This window comes from Lutra lutra, chromosome 12, assembly GCF_902655055.1.
Source record: "Lutra lutra chromosome 12, mLutLut1.2, whole genome shotgun sequence".
NCBI lineage: Eukaryota > Metazoa > Chordata > Mammalia > Carnivora > Mustelidae > Lutra > Lutra lutra.
In genome coordinates, this window is record NC_062289.1 from 22471240 (window position 1) to 22487032 (window position 15793).

General features: G+C 38.4%; 1 protein-coding gene across 2 annotated transcripts in view; it reads right to left on the reverse strand.

The window, feature by feature from the left end:
- DCC (DCC netrin 1 receptor) overlaps window positions 1–15793 on the reverse strand; it is a 1178115-nt gene that overhangs the window by 774010 nt on the left and 388312 nt on the right. For both annotated transcript variants that reach the window (XM_047697659.1, XM_047697658.1), the window contains exon 2: window positions 3808–4128. In XM_047697659.1, coding sequence (XP_047553615.1) covers window positions 3808–4128 — 321 coding nt within the window. The remainder of the gene's footprint in view (window positions 1–3807; window positions 4129–15793) is intronic.

Consider the following 15793-nt stretch of genomic DNA (forward strand, 5'->3'; position numbering starts at 1 on the left):
CTAATCCCTCCAAAAATGTTCTGAATCATCACAAGGGATATTCAAAGTTGTCATTCCCTAATAATACTAATTGCAGTAACATTATAACATCCATTTTAGGTCAATTTGTACCATTACTGCTGCCACTGAATAAGAAATTACTCTGTACCAGGGCTTTACATGCTAAATGTTATTTAAAAGCCAGCACAGCCTTAGGAGGTAGGTTATTGTTATGTCGATTTTACAGAAGAGAATCCAGAGGCTCAGATAGCTGGCAACATCTGGAGTAGGGAAAATGTGCTTGGGCAGGTCCATGCTCATCTTGATGTTATGGATTTCAGAAGGAATGAGGAATTGGCACATGCCTTTTTTATTTTTTTAAGTAGCATATCAATATCCCAGCACAGTCCATTTCTACTTCCAAAGTCCTCAATAGTTAATTACTTTATAGACTACTGAGATATAAATCAAATTATTCCAATAATCTATCAACTACTGAGATATAAAGAAAATCACTCCAACTCTGTCCATCAAGTAGTTGTTTAATCTCATCAAGCTCAAAAAAAAAAAAAAAAAAAAAGAAAGGAAGAGAGAGAGAAGTCGAGGAGGAGGAGGAAAACAAAGATGACACTGACAGTTGAGTAGCCAAGGGCAAGCTACTCCATCACGGACCACTTTGTCATGAAGATTATTCTTATTCTGCCCAGAAAGCAGTAGAGACCCCAGGGGCTCAAGAGAAACTTTTGCCCCCCTCTTAACTATACAGAGTAATCTAAATTGGAGGTCTTCCCCCAGAACAAGGAGTATCAGTGGAAATAAATTTTATTTGAAAATTTTTGCCATCCATATGGCAGGGCAAACCTCTAATTACCAAACTTCTTTTCTTCCTCTTATTGCCCTGTGAAATGCATTCCTTTCTTCTGAAATCCAAAAGCACGACCCCTACTCCTTAGTTCAGAATGATGTAGATACCTCATTTTGTCTGTGTGTCTTTGGAATTTCCATGTCTGTATGCATGCTATTAAATTCTATTTTCTCCTGTTAATCTGTTCTATGTCAATCTAGTTCTTAGTCCAGGTAGATGGACCCTTGAAAGGGACAGAAATTCTTACTCCCCTACAATGGAAACCTCTCCATATATGGCATAGCTCCATGTGTTCACTGGCAAAGCAAATAGCTAATGAATAAGTACGAAACATGCCCAACACTCTGGTAGGTAGAGAGCGGGGATGGGAAGGAGAAGCTTTGCAGATAAAGTTTGTCTCTCTTTAAAAGTCTCAATCTAGAAGGCTAAACAGAAATATCCATGGCAGAGAAATACTGCACCATTTTAGACTAGAGCTTACTGGATACAAATAAAAATTCCCCAGTTTCAGCCAATACAGGCCAAGCTGCTTTCAAATGGAATAATAGCCCTTACTGATAGAACTTGCAATTCTCAGGAATGCCAATAGACAATAGCTTGTTACACTGAGACTTTTTTTTTTTTTTTTTTTTTAAAGAGAGGGAGAGAGGTGGGGAGGGGCCGAAGGAGAGCTAGAGAGAGAATCTTAAGCAGGCTCCAAGCCCACCACTGGGGGGCCCATCTCACAACCCTGAGATCATGACCTGAGCCAAAATCAAGAGTTGGAAGCTCAACCACGTCACACAGGCACCCTATACTGAGACTTTTAATAAGATGTTAGACGGATGGTAGCCCTTGGTTTATCTTTCCTACTCCCCTCCTCCGGCTTCAGCTAAGTGTACAGTTAAGTTTAAGAGTTTGAAGAGCATGCGAGAAGTTCCTAGAAAATTGGATGAATGGTGCATGGCAAGAGCACGGTACGTAATGTTCTGATTGATTAAAGACAGATTTCATTTGCCACATTTCTTTCTCCTGAAAGACACTCTGAGAAAGCAAAAGGTGGAAGAGAGGCATTATTATTTTAAATGGACTCTACACCACACTTGAGGGTACAAAACAGGTATTTTGGTGGTTTTTTTTGTTTGTTTTGTTTTTCACTCACGCAAAGCTGACTGTTACCTTTTAGCGGTGACTGGTTTATTGACTGCTAATGCTTTAAAAATGAGATTAAATCAAGCCCATGGTCTTTATTACAAGGAAGATACATGCCCCTTGTGTATTCCAGTGGTTTGGCAATCTTAACCTTGACAGACATAACATTGATGTATGCTGTGTTGCCAAACAGCATGGTAAGTGTTTAAAATGCTGTGAACAGCCTTATTGCCTTGAAATGATACAATCTAATATTAGATTGTAATTCAGTGACTGAATCTGCCAACCCATCCTTCTACAGAATAGGAAAGTTGAAGCTACTTTGTTTTAATATCTCACAGGGAAGGGATCATTCTTCATTTCACCATTGAAACAGAGCAGGTAAAAGTGAATCTAGATTGCAGGGAAACGGAAACCACAACGAATCAGGTCATTTTCATTAACAGCACATATGCATCTGCCTTTTAGTACTGTTGAAACACCAGCCTAGCTCATTCAAATCTGCAGAACTACCTTAGCAGCATGGGTGACGAATGGGTGGGATCTGAAGGTCCAGAAATTCTTATGCTAGATAAATCGAATCGCACCCTTTCCACTTCACTTGGAATATCCTGGCAAAGCGGATTTTACCTTAATCCTCAGCGTTTATTCCACTTGTTCCTTTTAATCAATCATAATTAATATAGACTTTCAGTACTCTCTACACTTTACGCTCATCAATCAAATTCCAGGCATCCATCACTCAAAGGACCCAGGGGGCTGATAGCCTTGGTTTGCATGATCAGAATGCCACCTCATGTGCTTCCTGAGTAAAGAGGACTTTCTGCAACTGTGCTTTGGCCTGTCACTGCTAAAGCAGTCAGAACACCACCAGGTGGGTCGACAGACCATTCAAGTTTTCCTTGAGACTGAGGGCTTGGTTCTTAGGGCATGATGGTACTTTCAAATGCTAAAACCAGGCCAGTCCTGGTTAAAACCAGATGGTTGGCCACTGTCTCTCTAGGTGAAGACTTGCCCCCTACCCAAGACATTTTTGCTCAGGCATAGGCTGGTTTGTGACACTCTTTTGTGGCACAAAACCGGATTTCTGGACTTAATGCATATCAGTATGCAATATCTGCAGTATCTGATTTTCTATGCTGTCACCTGACAAGAACATCTCTTGCAGATTTTAACTTCCTCGCACCCTTGGTAGAAGAATGAGTGCTAGAGTGGTGGTCCTGTCCAATTGTCCTAGCACATGTTATTGCTGAAAATGAGTCTTCATTCTTATCAGTATTCTATATTTTAGACAAAATGGGACCTGGGAAAAGAAGCCCATATCAAATGTTTCCCCTCTTGGTTTAATTGCAAATTGTTATTTCTCATTTGGAAATCTATATGTTGCAGTTCAAGCCATTATCATTAAAACAAAATACACTGCTCTGAAGGAAAAAAAAAAAAAAAAAAAGAAAGAAAAAGGGGAAAAAAAGCTCTGCAAAATGTCAGGATTAGTGATTCTCTAAAATGGAATTAATTAGGAAATCATTTTTCCTAATATTTTCAACTAATGAAAAGTCCTCCCCACAGACACAAGTAGTATATCAACTTGAGACAGTCTTTGTTTCTGAAAACCTCATTTTCAGAATGGTTGCTCAGATCCTTCCACTGTTTTCCAAGCAATTAAGGAGAAAGTAAGTCAAAATCAAAAGGGAATATGCATTTATCTTCTTTACATTGTTCCCTTATCCTAAAAATGCATACTTTTTCTATAAAGATAATTCCCTTATTCCCAAAAAGAGGAATAAGAAGAGTTGGAGAAGGAGGAGAAGAAAAAGGAAGAATACACTTACCTGCTACAGCAACTTTCGCTGTCCGACTAATGATCGACCCAGAATCTCCTAAAGATGCCTCACATTGGTAAAGTCCCTCATCGGGCTTGTGGTGCCTGGAGTGAAGTATGTTTTGTATCAACAGAGAGCCATTTGGAAGTTGCTGCTTCCTTTCATCCATTCCCAAGGCCAGGTGGACGCCATCTTTCTTCCACTTGATCATCGGGACTCCCCGGTCAGACTCCGCAGAGCAGTTCAGGAGGACATTTCCTCCCCGCATGGTGACAGCATCGGAAGGCTCGGACAGGAAGCGTAGTGATGTGAAAGGCTTAATCTGGAAACCTGGAGCAAGAAAGCAAGAGGGAAATAAATATGTTCACTTAATCAAAGGGATCACAGGCTTTCATATTCTGCTTCTTCTTTAAAAAACTTTTCAAAACAGCAGGGGTCTTTGAAAAATATCAAAGAATAAATTATATTCTGTTAAAGGAACAAAACAAACAAACAAAGACACCCCAGTTGAGCTAACCAAATTAATGAAACAATTGACCGAAAAAGTAATAATGTGAGAAATTAAAAATTCATACAAATCTAAGTATGGCCATCACCACTTATAAGTCAATGCTTAAATATATAGACAGAAAAAGCTAATATTTTCCAAATAAAACTAGATATTTTAAAGTAACAATGCTTAGTAGTGGAGAAGCAGTAGTAGTCCCCTAGGATTTGGGGGACTTTTTAAAAAAAAAAAATTTAATTAACATATAATGTATTATTAGCCCCAGGGGTACAGGTCTGTGAATCGCCAGGTTTACACTTCACAGCACCCACCATAGCACATACCCTCCCCAATGTCCATAACCCCACCACCCTCTCCTTAACCCCTCCCCTCGTCAACCCTCAGTGTGTTTGGCGAGATTAAGAGTCTCTTGTAGTTTGTCTCCCTCCTGATCCCATCTTGTTACATTTATTCCTTCCTACCCTTAAACTGGGGGACATTTTCTATCTCTGCATTTTACACCCATTAATTTTTTTGAAAAAAATTTACTCAGATATGTCATTTCATTAACAACAACAACAAAAATCAACTGAACACCATAAAGAAAGTCATTTAGAACAAAGCTCTGGTGAGTTTTAAAATAGGTAACAAATCGCCACTTGCAGAAGCAAGTCAATAATGCCACTACCTATAATCAGAAATCCCTGAAGTGTCTTAATTTCCATCTGAATGTTGCTCACGAGCCAGGAAATCTAAGTGAATATTATATTATATTTGGTCTCTCTCTCTCTCTCTCTCTCTCTTTTTTCCTGTAAACATAAATGAACATAAGAAATCAACAGCAGGAAGAGAAAGTCATTGAAGAATCCTGAGGGGGTAAAAAAAGTATAATTAGTTAAAGTATATTATATTCAGGGCTCACAAAATAGCATTTAGCAGAATGCTTGGTTGTTGAATCATAGGCTTTGGCAAGGTTTTTGGAGGTCACTGGGCTCACCCTCTGCTCAAACAAGTGTATGCCTAAATCATTCGAGTTGAATTACTTTTAATTTCATTTTTTAACCATCTCTGGGGCTAAGGATTCTACAATGGCCCTTGGTATCTTGTTTTTAATATTTAATTGTTCTTAGAGTAACTGAATTTTCTTTCTTCTATTTAATCTCAAATTTTGTTCTGAATTGCTTTGTGTGAAAACACGGAGGAGATGGACATTTCTTTTTAAGAGCCCTTTATTCTTCTGAAGCTTTTAATTTCTCTAAAAATACCACCTAAATTATGTTTTAGGCTTCATGTGTTTCAGGATAATGACCTCAACTTCATTAGTTTCCTCAATTTTTCTATGATGGAAACATTATGTGTGTGTGTGTGTACTTTCTGTAAACTTTCTAGTTTTCTATCATTTAAAAGGCAGGCATCTAAATTGCCCGTCATCAATATTCTCTTAAAGGATTGGTCCATCCTAGCTCCAATGGACAGATTCTTTCTTAACTTTGTATATACCCACTTTCTAGCAAAGATAAAAGCTGGACAGTTTCTCACTGTTCCTCTGCAATGTTACCTGTCCTACCCAATTTTTCTAAGCCTTCTATCTGAAGCCTCTTATCTAGCTCCTCTGTTGAACTTCTCCCAGTGAACTGCAGCATTTACCCTCATACACTCCTCTCATCCAATGAGACCATTCACCCAAAGAAAGCAGCCAGAACTTTGCTCAGATTAATATAAATTATAAAATTGCAGTGAGCAGTTAAGTCTACCAGAAGTGAAATTGGTAAAAAATCTCAAAAGATACAGCCTAGCCCCCTCACTGCCCATGAAGCTCCTCCTAACCCCCCAATCATCTTAGTGTAGCCAACTTACTTTTTACTGCCCATTTTTCTAGGGAGAATTAGATCAGATTGGGGGTCTGGATATTTAGCTCTTGGTCCTGGCATTACCACGTAAAGATCCATGACTCAAATAAGTCTTTCAAATCCTCAGAATTTTAAATCCTCAGTTCCTTCATCTGTAAAGTGAGGGCATTGAACTAAACAATCTCTAAATTTTAACATCTAGTTTGGAAACTCTCAGAGCTAGGATGAGTTGAAGGCATCCATCTAGAGAGTCCTGCTCTGAGCTTACTGAGATGCAAACTGATGTTGCTGTAAATGACTCCCCCATGTCTACATGACACCCTCCTTTATAAGAAAAGAAACACAAGTCAGTGAACACCTCGCTTGAGATACCAAGGATGGGAAAGCAGAGAGGAGTTCCAATGTCCTTGAATGTCAAGATATTTCACTAGAGTAATACTGCAATTTCCATACAAGTGACATTAGTAGGGTAGAAATAAATTTAGAATTCAAGACCACACAACTGTATTAAAAAGCATTTATTGCTTTTTTGGTTCTTCCCGGGGCCTATATTTTAAACAACAATGTCATGTTGAACACCTTATTTATGTCACAGAACACATAATACATTGAATGCAGCTGTTTATGACAGCATGTTAATGAGTATATGTGCCCATTATCACAAATAAATAATCCACTTAATCTGAAACAAGGAGTTTATGACAGTGAGTACATAATTTAGGAAAGTTAAATAAAAATTAACTTTTCTTCAAAATGACTACCCTTGCATTTTGCTGGCAATTCGAGCTTCTGTACTCCTTATAAAAATTACATTTTTAAAGCATTGCTGAGGAATACAGGTATCTCATTGCTTTAAGTAACTTGAATTAGTTACTTTGTTTTTAAAAAAGATGGTCTCAGGTCAACAGAATCTGTTGAGAAGCAATAGATATGTGTCAATGTTCCTCTTCTCAAAGTTCCAGTCTATGTAGGCAAAGCTGCTTGCATTCCCTTCAGAAATATTCTACGGGGGCTTAAGAAATGCCCCACTAACACAGTACACTGACTCTAATTTAGGTTGCCCCTTTTTCCACTCCTCTTAGGGTACTCGTTCCCCCTGGAGGGGTTTTGCCTTTCAATATATCACCTTTTAATATGAAATAATTTTTATCCAATTGTTTCATCCAAGAATCCCTATCTGAAATCAACTACACTGGTCGAATGTTTGAGCAGAGAAAGATAGATGATAACATTGGAGCCTGTAGCTCAAAAAGTTGTGGCTGGAATTTGGACAGGCAGAGTCGGATGGGGGACAGATTGCCTGGCAAATGAGTGAAAGAAATAACCAGAAAGCAACAGAAGAATGCTTTCGAAGAGTTACAATGTCACAGAGGATTTTACGTTAGATTGACTATGGTAGGGATTTCATCCAGAAGAAAGCCAACTAGATAAGTTTTTGTTTGTTTTGGTTTGGTTTTATTTTTAAGAGGCAGTGGTCCTTCTGTTGAAACTTTCTTTAAATAGTAACATTTCTCAGCCTCGTTTCATAAAAGAAGTGATCTTATGGCCTGCTGTAAAATTAAATGATTCATTATATTTTGGAGAAATCTATTTGAGAGTACCTAAATACCATCCACCAAGAAATCTGAATGGCTGAGTCTTATAGCAGAGTTTCTGATTAGCATGAATGAGTGCCTCTTCTCCCTCCAAATGTAGATCTCTAGATCTTCTCTGGGTAGGATTTAGGCATGGAGTCAAAGATGTATTTAACCAGTTGGTCTTTTCTTATTTGTGTGAGTCTGAGAAAAAGTAATAAAGTGTCATATTGTTCTTGGACATGATTCTTTATTTTCATCTTCTGAAAGACCATATTTTTAAAGCACATAATAACAAAGCAAATCCTTCAATGTTTTTCCAATATAGATATAGAGGAGGGCTTGATAGGTGCCCCAAAGGAGAAATACCAACATTTATTTGCTTTGGTTTTGTCATAAATAAGCATCAGAAATAATACTCTCAGAGCTATTCAAAGTTTATATTAATTGAATATCCAGAGATTGAAAAGATCTGTAATGTGTTTTAGAAACTCGCCAAAATAATCAAACAAATAGTAAAAATCTTTCTGTTAGAGTAAGTTCCTTTGTGTATGCCCTCCTTCTCATAATCTTCTTAATGTCAAAGGCCATTCAGTCACAGAGGCAGACTAAGTTAGAATGGGTTTTTTAAAGTATGACATTTTGGGGCGCCTGGGTGGCTCAGTGGGTTAAGCCGCTGCCTTCGGCTCAGGTCATGATCTCAGGGTCCTGGGATTGAGTCCCGCATCAGGCTCTCTGCTCGACAGGGAGCCTGCTTCTCTCTCTCTCTCTCTCTCTCTCCGCCTGCCTGCCTCTCTGTCTACTTGTGATCTCTCTCTGTCAAATAAATAATAAATAAAATCTTTAAAAAAAAAAGTATGACATTTTATCTACAATATCAAACACTGTTAAGTATGAAAAATAACTCCTCATGGAGTCAGAAATTCTTTTCCAAGTCCAAAATGTAAAAGCTTCTGGTTAAAGCAATAAAGGCTAAAAAAATGAAATTTATGAAAAGTAGCATAAAAGTAAAAAGCAGCTCCTGAAAAGATTTTAAGATTAGAAAATGTCGAACAAGTCCCCATAGCACATGCTTTGCATAATTTTATCTCTTTTCAAATTACAAAACTTTCACTTTGGGATGCTTGGAGATTTAGATGATCCCCAGTTTTTGTAATCAACCCAGAAAACTCTGCCATCCTTATCTCCTCTTAGAAATATATGCTACTGCATCTGCTTCTCCTGTATTAAGGAAATACATCTCCACTGAAGGGAAGTAAAATTGTTCGGTGAATGGCGGAATACCCTTTTAAAGTCATCAAACACCAATTTTAAGTACAATTATAACTCTGGACTTCAGCCCTAACGAAAGTATATAATGGTTCTGAGGCTTTGGTTTGGAATGGGAAATTTAAAAAGCAAAGCAAAGCAAAACAAAACACAAGAATTAAAAGACCCCCTAACTATATGTAACCTTAACTGGATTTAGGATATCCAAATATAAATTCCAAAACAGTGATTCTCAAACCACAGTTCCCAGAGTAGCAACAGCAATACCAGGAACCTGTTAGGATTTTAGAACCTATACAATCTCAGGCCCCACCCCAGACCTACCCAATCAGTAGTAACTTTGGGGATAGAGATCCACAGGGCTTAATCAGCCTAACAGGAGATTTTTGCATTCACTAAATCTTGACAACTGTTTCTCCAAGGTATCTGGTGGCTTGGACTAGAGCATCGTTGTCCTTGTGTTCTTTGTACTTTCCTGTTACAATTCTCCATAGTTGGGAAATGTATATAATTTGGGTCAGTTATTTTTCTAAGTAGGGAAATGAAGTTTTGAGGATGATACAGGAAGGCAAATAACTGAAGGCCTTCTCAACACATCTTTTATTAATATTTGCAGCACACTTCTCTTTGAAAGTTTAAAAAATAGTGGAGAAAGGGCCAAGGAAGAGGGTTATTGTTGACAATATGTCTGCTTTCCCCTTTGGAACCAGCACTCAGTTTGGACCCCAAATGATTGTACTCCATTAAGCCAAATTTAAATTCCAGTCAATTGAACATTTAGAGTGCTCCTTGGAGTATCCTTGGTTCTTCATACAAGGAGCTTGTCAAAGGATGTCCTTTTTCAACTATGATAGCTACAATCCTCTTTCAAAAGGAGTTTTGGTAAATATAGTAATCTCTATCAGATTGGACTTCTTTCATTTCATGTTATGTCCACGGTGTAACTGTAGCCTTTTAAACCACTGGAACTCTAGACACTTGCTTGGCTGACCTACCCCTCACTTCAGTGTAGTATCTAGATGGGCAAAACCATAATTGTACTCACTATGCTGCAGCCTGGGGGTGTGGATACATTAGGTGCTCTATCTTAATGCAAGACTTTAACGTCAGTCAGCCCAAGCAAGACAGAAGGACCAGACCAGTGACCACTGGGGCTTCTGTGAAATGTCAGTGCTTTTTTTCTACTTTGTTAAGAGACAAAGTAAAAATAATTGTCAAAAGATGGGGTTGTATTTTTTCTTTTTAATTGTGTACATGCCAATCTTTGCAAGAGACTAGCATATTTTGAAGCTGTTCAACTTCAAGACAATTTTTTTTTTAATCACTAACAGATGGGAATTAGAAATGAATTAGATGTTGTGGAAGTTATTCCTAAATTTAAATGATGCAAAGGAAGACTTATCAGGAAGAAATACAGGTACATTTTATTATGGCAATGTATTAAGTATCATTAAATTGTAGGGAAGCTATGGATGGAAAATTTAAATTAAAAAATTTAAAGGACACTTCAAGTTCCTCCCCCATTAGAGTTGCCAGATTTAGCAAGTAAAAAATTAAAGTTATCAGTCATATTTGAATTTCAGATAAACAACAAATAATGGTTTCATATAAATATGTCCTAAATGCTTGTATTTAATAAATACTGCATAGGGCACACTTATACAAAAACATTATTTGTTGCTTACCCCAAATTCACATTTAACTGGACATCCTGTATTTTCAACCATATCCCTACGAATTCACTTCCTTGAAATAATGGCAAAAGTGATCAAATACCATGTGAATGTCATCCTACTCCACTCAGTTCTCACATATCTGAGGAGAAGAGCAAACTCTTGGAAAGCTACCATGATTGAATCAGGAAAAGTGATTTCCGTGTCAGGACGTTTGCTGACCTAGTCCAATACCACCAAATATCCATGGAGAAAGGTTGTTCTTGACACAGTGATTCTTCTTTTCTCTTCCCTTTTACAAGACAGGGAGCAAAACTTCAGAAATATAAATACATGGTGTAAAGTTCAAGAAGCAACTGTCCCAGCAGAAATTGCTTAGTGAGCCCACACAGAGGATCCGCATCAGACATGCTGAGCACATGGCATCTTCCACTAGGCAGAGGAAGCTTTGCTAAGATCTGAGGTTTTTATAGGGTGAGAAGTGTGTGCCCCAGGCAACTGTCTGAGTGTCCTCTGGCTAAATCCAGTAGTAAGGAGAAAACGGTAAGGGCCAAGATAGAGTGGGAGAGTACCCTCCTCATCCCTTTGTTGCTTTTAAGAGCTAAATCTCTGAACCACAGCTTGATTTTGCTGTGTGATACTGGGGAAATTGTAATGGGATTTTTTTTTTTTTTTTTCCAGCTCAACAGGTAACACAGTCTGACATCTAGGTTATCATTCCCTGGGCCTCATGCAAAATTATCATTTAAAAGAGAAACTTTGATGTGCTGCTTAATCTGCCCTGGGTTTGAACCTTTAACCCCCCTCATTTTACTTAAATATAAGCTGGCTTTCTCCTCCCCTTGTGTTTTTCATCAGTCTTTCTCAAAGTAGAGGGATGGACAGCTTTTCATGAAGGCACAGTTGTCAATGAGAATAATAAGGAAGACTATTCAGAATATTCAGAAAAAGTACCAGTTAATGGGTACCCAGCACATAAGAATAACTCCATCTGGATGACACCGAAGAGAGGGCAAGCTTTGAAGATGCCATTAATTTTGAGGGGACTAATGGACTTTTAATCAAGTTACTTCCATTTACTGTACACAAATAAACAAATGTGGACACAAAACCAAATACAATAATTGCCTATAATCCTGTTCACCTAGTAAAAGCCGTTGTTAAAGTTTATGTGCATTTCCTTCTAAGAAATGATTCATTTTTTGATTCATAGTGATTTGCTTTATTATTCACATGGTTGTAATAATATTTGAGAGAAAAAGAGAGAGACAGAGACAGAAGGAGAGGAGCACTCACCCATAAGAGTGTGCACATACTCTGGTCTCTTTTATAAGGCCTCTAATCTCATCATGAGGTCTCCACCCTCATGACCTCAAATAAACCCAATTACCTGCCAAAGTCTCCACCTTGAAGAACTCTGTATGGAAAGTGAAGGGTATAAGGTCCCGAGGTGTGAGCATGACTGGGCTTTCCCAGGAAAGGAGAGAGACCTATAGGACAGGACTGATCAGTCTGAGGGAGAAGAGTTCAAGGAGATTAGGTTGAGAGGTGAATAGGATGTGTGTAAGACCTTGTAGACAAGCAAAAGAACTTTGTTTTAACTCTGACAAAGATGGAAACCTAGTGGAGCATTTTGACCCAAAAGTGAAAAGGTCCAACTTATATTTTGAAGCAGTAGCTCTCATTAGAGAAAGATTTTTGTCCTCTGGAAGACATCTGGCAAATGTCTGGAGACATTTTTGTTTGTCATAAATGGGAAGGTGCTATTGGCATCTAGTGGGGAGAGGACAGGGATGATGTCATACAGGCTACAGTGCACAGGGCAGCACTTCACAAGAGAGAGTCCTCCAGTTCCAAACATCACTAACTTGAGGATGAGAAACCCTATTGCAAAAGGTCACCTTGGTTGTTGTGTTAAGAACAGGGGTGATCAGAACAGGAAACTGGCCAGCAAGTTACTTCCATCATCCAGGTGAGAAATAATGGGACTTAGAGGAAACTCCTGCAGTGGAAGTGGTTAAGAAATGGTCAGATTCCGAATCCATTCTGAAGGTTGAGCCCTGGGGTTGTTGAGGGATTAAATGTGGATTTTTCAAAAACAAAAAAAAGGAAAAGTCCCAGATGACTCCAAGTAGATCAATACAGCAATGTATGCAATTTATATGCAAAAAAGGCATACTGTCTGTTGCAAAAAAGCTCTCAGCACAAGAGGTCAAGAGACCTGAGTTCAGTTGTGTAATTCTGTCACTCACCAAGCCTGGGCCACACCCTTGGGAATCCATGTACTCACCAATAGAACAAGGACACTAGACTAGCTAACTTCTAGGTGTCTTCAGCTCTGATATTTGTGAGTTCATCCCTATTAACTTTGCTACATACAAAAATTTTACTCTTAAGTTTAGGAGGAAATTTGTTATATGAAGAGATTTGCTATAATCACCCTGTGATCAGTTTACCACAGACGCATATGAGTCCACAAAGAGGTGCAGTTACCGAAAGTGTCAAGAGACCAACAACCACCTACCTCATTATCCATAAAATAGAAGGAGAATCTAATCTTTCCCCTTGAAGATAAAAGACCGCAGAGGTCACTCTGCCAACAAAGCAAGGCAGCTTTATTATGATTCATGAGAAATGAAGTATTCATCTTGTGGAAACTGCTGTTACAAATATAAAGGATTAATCCCATAAAGGTCTGACAGGTCCAGAGAAAGCCTTAAAAATTGAGCAAACCTCATAGTTGACACTGTGGTATGAAGACTGATGTGGGGACCCATACTGATAAAACATTTGTGTTATAATGAGTCCTATTTTCTCAAAATGGAGGCCAAACAGTGGTTTTCATTAAAATGCTGTCATTCATTTTTGTTGTGATATTTACCGTATCCTGTCTAAGCAGAAAAGTGATATTTTCCTGCTAAGCCCATAAATGACATCAAGAAGAAAAACCTATAAGGATAAGAGAAACACCAGCTTTGGAACTGAGAGCAAATGAGTTTTAAAACATTTGGTTCAGTGTTTATTAAACACTGTATGTTATTAACTGGTGATTTAAGTTTAATGGGAGATGACTTGGGAGTAAGGATGAAGTTTCTTTGGGAAATCAGAACCATAAGGGAATTTCTGAACCCTAAATATGTAACATGTACATGATTTATGTGAACTTCAAGGATGAAGGAACTATGTATGTGTCGCTCACCTAAAGGATCTAAAAGATGAAGAAGCAAGTGCATTACTTACCTAAAAGGGCTTATTGCATGAATGAATTAGTTGCTGCAATATTCTGAAATGTTCTAATCAGAGCCTTCGCTAGAATCCAGTGGTTATTGCCTTGGACCTGCCTGGCCACCAGGCGGGTGGCCAGTGTTGCTTGTTCTCTATGCCTGCACAGTGGTTCAGGGTTGAACACGGGGGTCAAGGAATGATTGACTAGTTATAAATCTTAAGCCAGTTAAGTAATAAACATGAACTCTCATCAGGTTCCCATTTTACAAAATGGAAAAGTTAGACACAGGCCTTGCAGAGATGGGACGTCTCATGGAGCAGCAGTGACTGTCCGGTTCTCCAAGAGATAGTGCTTTATTCTTCTTCCCTTGAGGCTCTACTCTTTCTATCACACAGCATATTCCTAAGAGTTTCTTCCTTATTTTACTGAAAACTTCAAGGGAGCAGAAATAAATTGTATTTGTTTATCTCACACAATCCTTAGTAGTCTTTTTCTATCTCAGAGGTATTTAATATTTATTGAATAAACTTTATACCCCAAAACATGAATAATTTAGGAAAATTCCTTAAATCAGTGAGAGAAAAATCATAACATGCATGACCTAATTCTCCTAAGTTGGCTGTGAGTGACAGAGATTACTAGATATTGCTGTCAATAAAACGAAAATCAATACCCACACCGATAACATTTTCCCTGCATATTTGGAGGTGAGGCTGGCCAACGCTTTCTGTCAAGAGCTAGATGGTACATGGTTTTTAGCTTTCTGAGCCAAAGGCAACCCTGAGGATATTATATAAGTACTTATATGATGATTTAAAAGGTAACTATTTAAAAACGTCTATGCCATTATTAAACAAACAAACAAAAACTGGAAGAGGGTCAAGTCTGGTCCACTGTCAGGCTGTAGTCTTTGGCCCCTGTTCTGGGAAGATGATGCTGCTGATTGACAGGTACCAGCGATACAAGCCTGGAGCTGCCACCTTGTGCTCAACTCCCTACTTTCAACACTGCATTCCTCTTGGTGATGGATTTCCCATTTACAAGAACTTTTTTTTTTTAAGATTTTATTTATTTATTTATTTGACGCAGAGAGAGGGAGAAGCAGACTCCCCACTGAGCAGAGAGCCTGATATGGGACTCGATCCCAGGACTCTGGGATCATGACCTGAGCTGAACGCAGAGGCTTAACCACTGAGCCACCCAGGTGCCCATACAAGAGCTTTAACAAGAATATCCGGTCTATAGGCTGTGCACACAGATGAACTTCTTCATTATACTCCTTCATTCACTCACACATATTATTAAGCATCTATTAAATGCCTACGTAGCTCCCCAGCTACCCTGTTCCTTCCAACAGCCCTCCAGTTCAGGTCCACAGATCCTTTATCACCCCCTTTCTTCTTGTCCTTCCTCTTGCTGCCTCTATACATTCCCTGGCCTGTCTAATGTCCCTGTGCCCTGCTGTACTGATTCCAGAGACTCAGCAGATGGAATTGAGGAATTCTGTGGAAAATATATTTTTGTAATTGCTGATGATTATAAAACACAGGCTCTTAATGTATTATCATTTACTAAAAAGACATAGACAAAGGCAGAACAGAATTGTTAGCTTTTTACCTCTTGCATGAATAGCATTCAAGGTAAGGAAAAAGCTATTTCTTTGTTTCCTCATTGCAATTAAGCCAGTAGAGTCTAGCCCACTGCCCCAGTACAGCTGAGTTTTTCATTGGCTTTAAAAAGGCTACAAAATTTCGGTTATGCTTGATGAATAAATCCTGGAAACCTATTGTATACCACAGTGCTTATAGTTAACAATATTGTATTACATACCCAAGCATTTGCTACGAGGCCATATATTATGGTAAGTATTTTTAATCACAAAAGAAAATTTTTAAAAAGAGGGTGACAGAAAATTT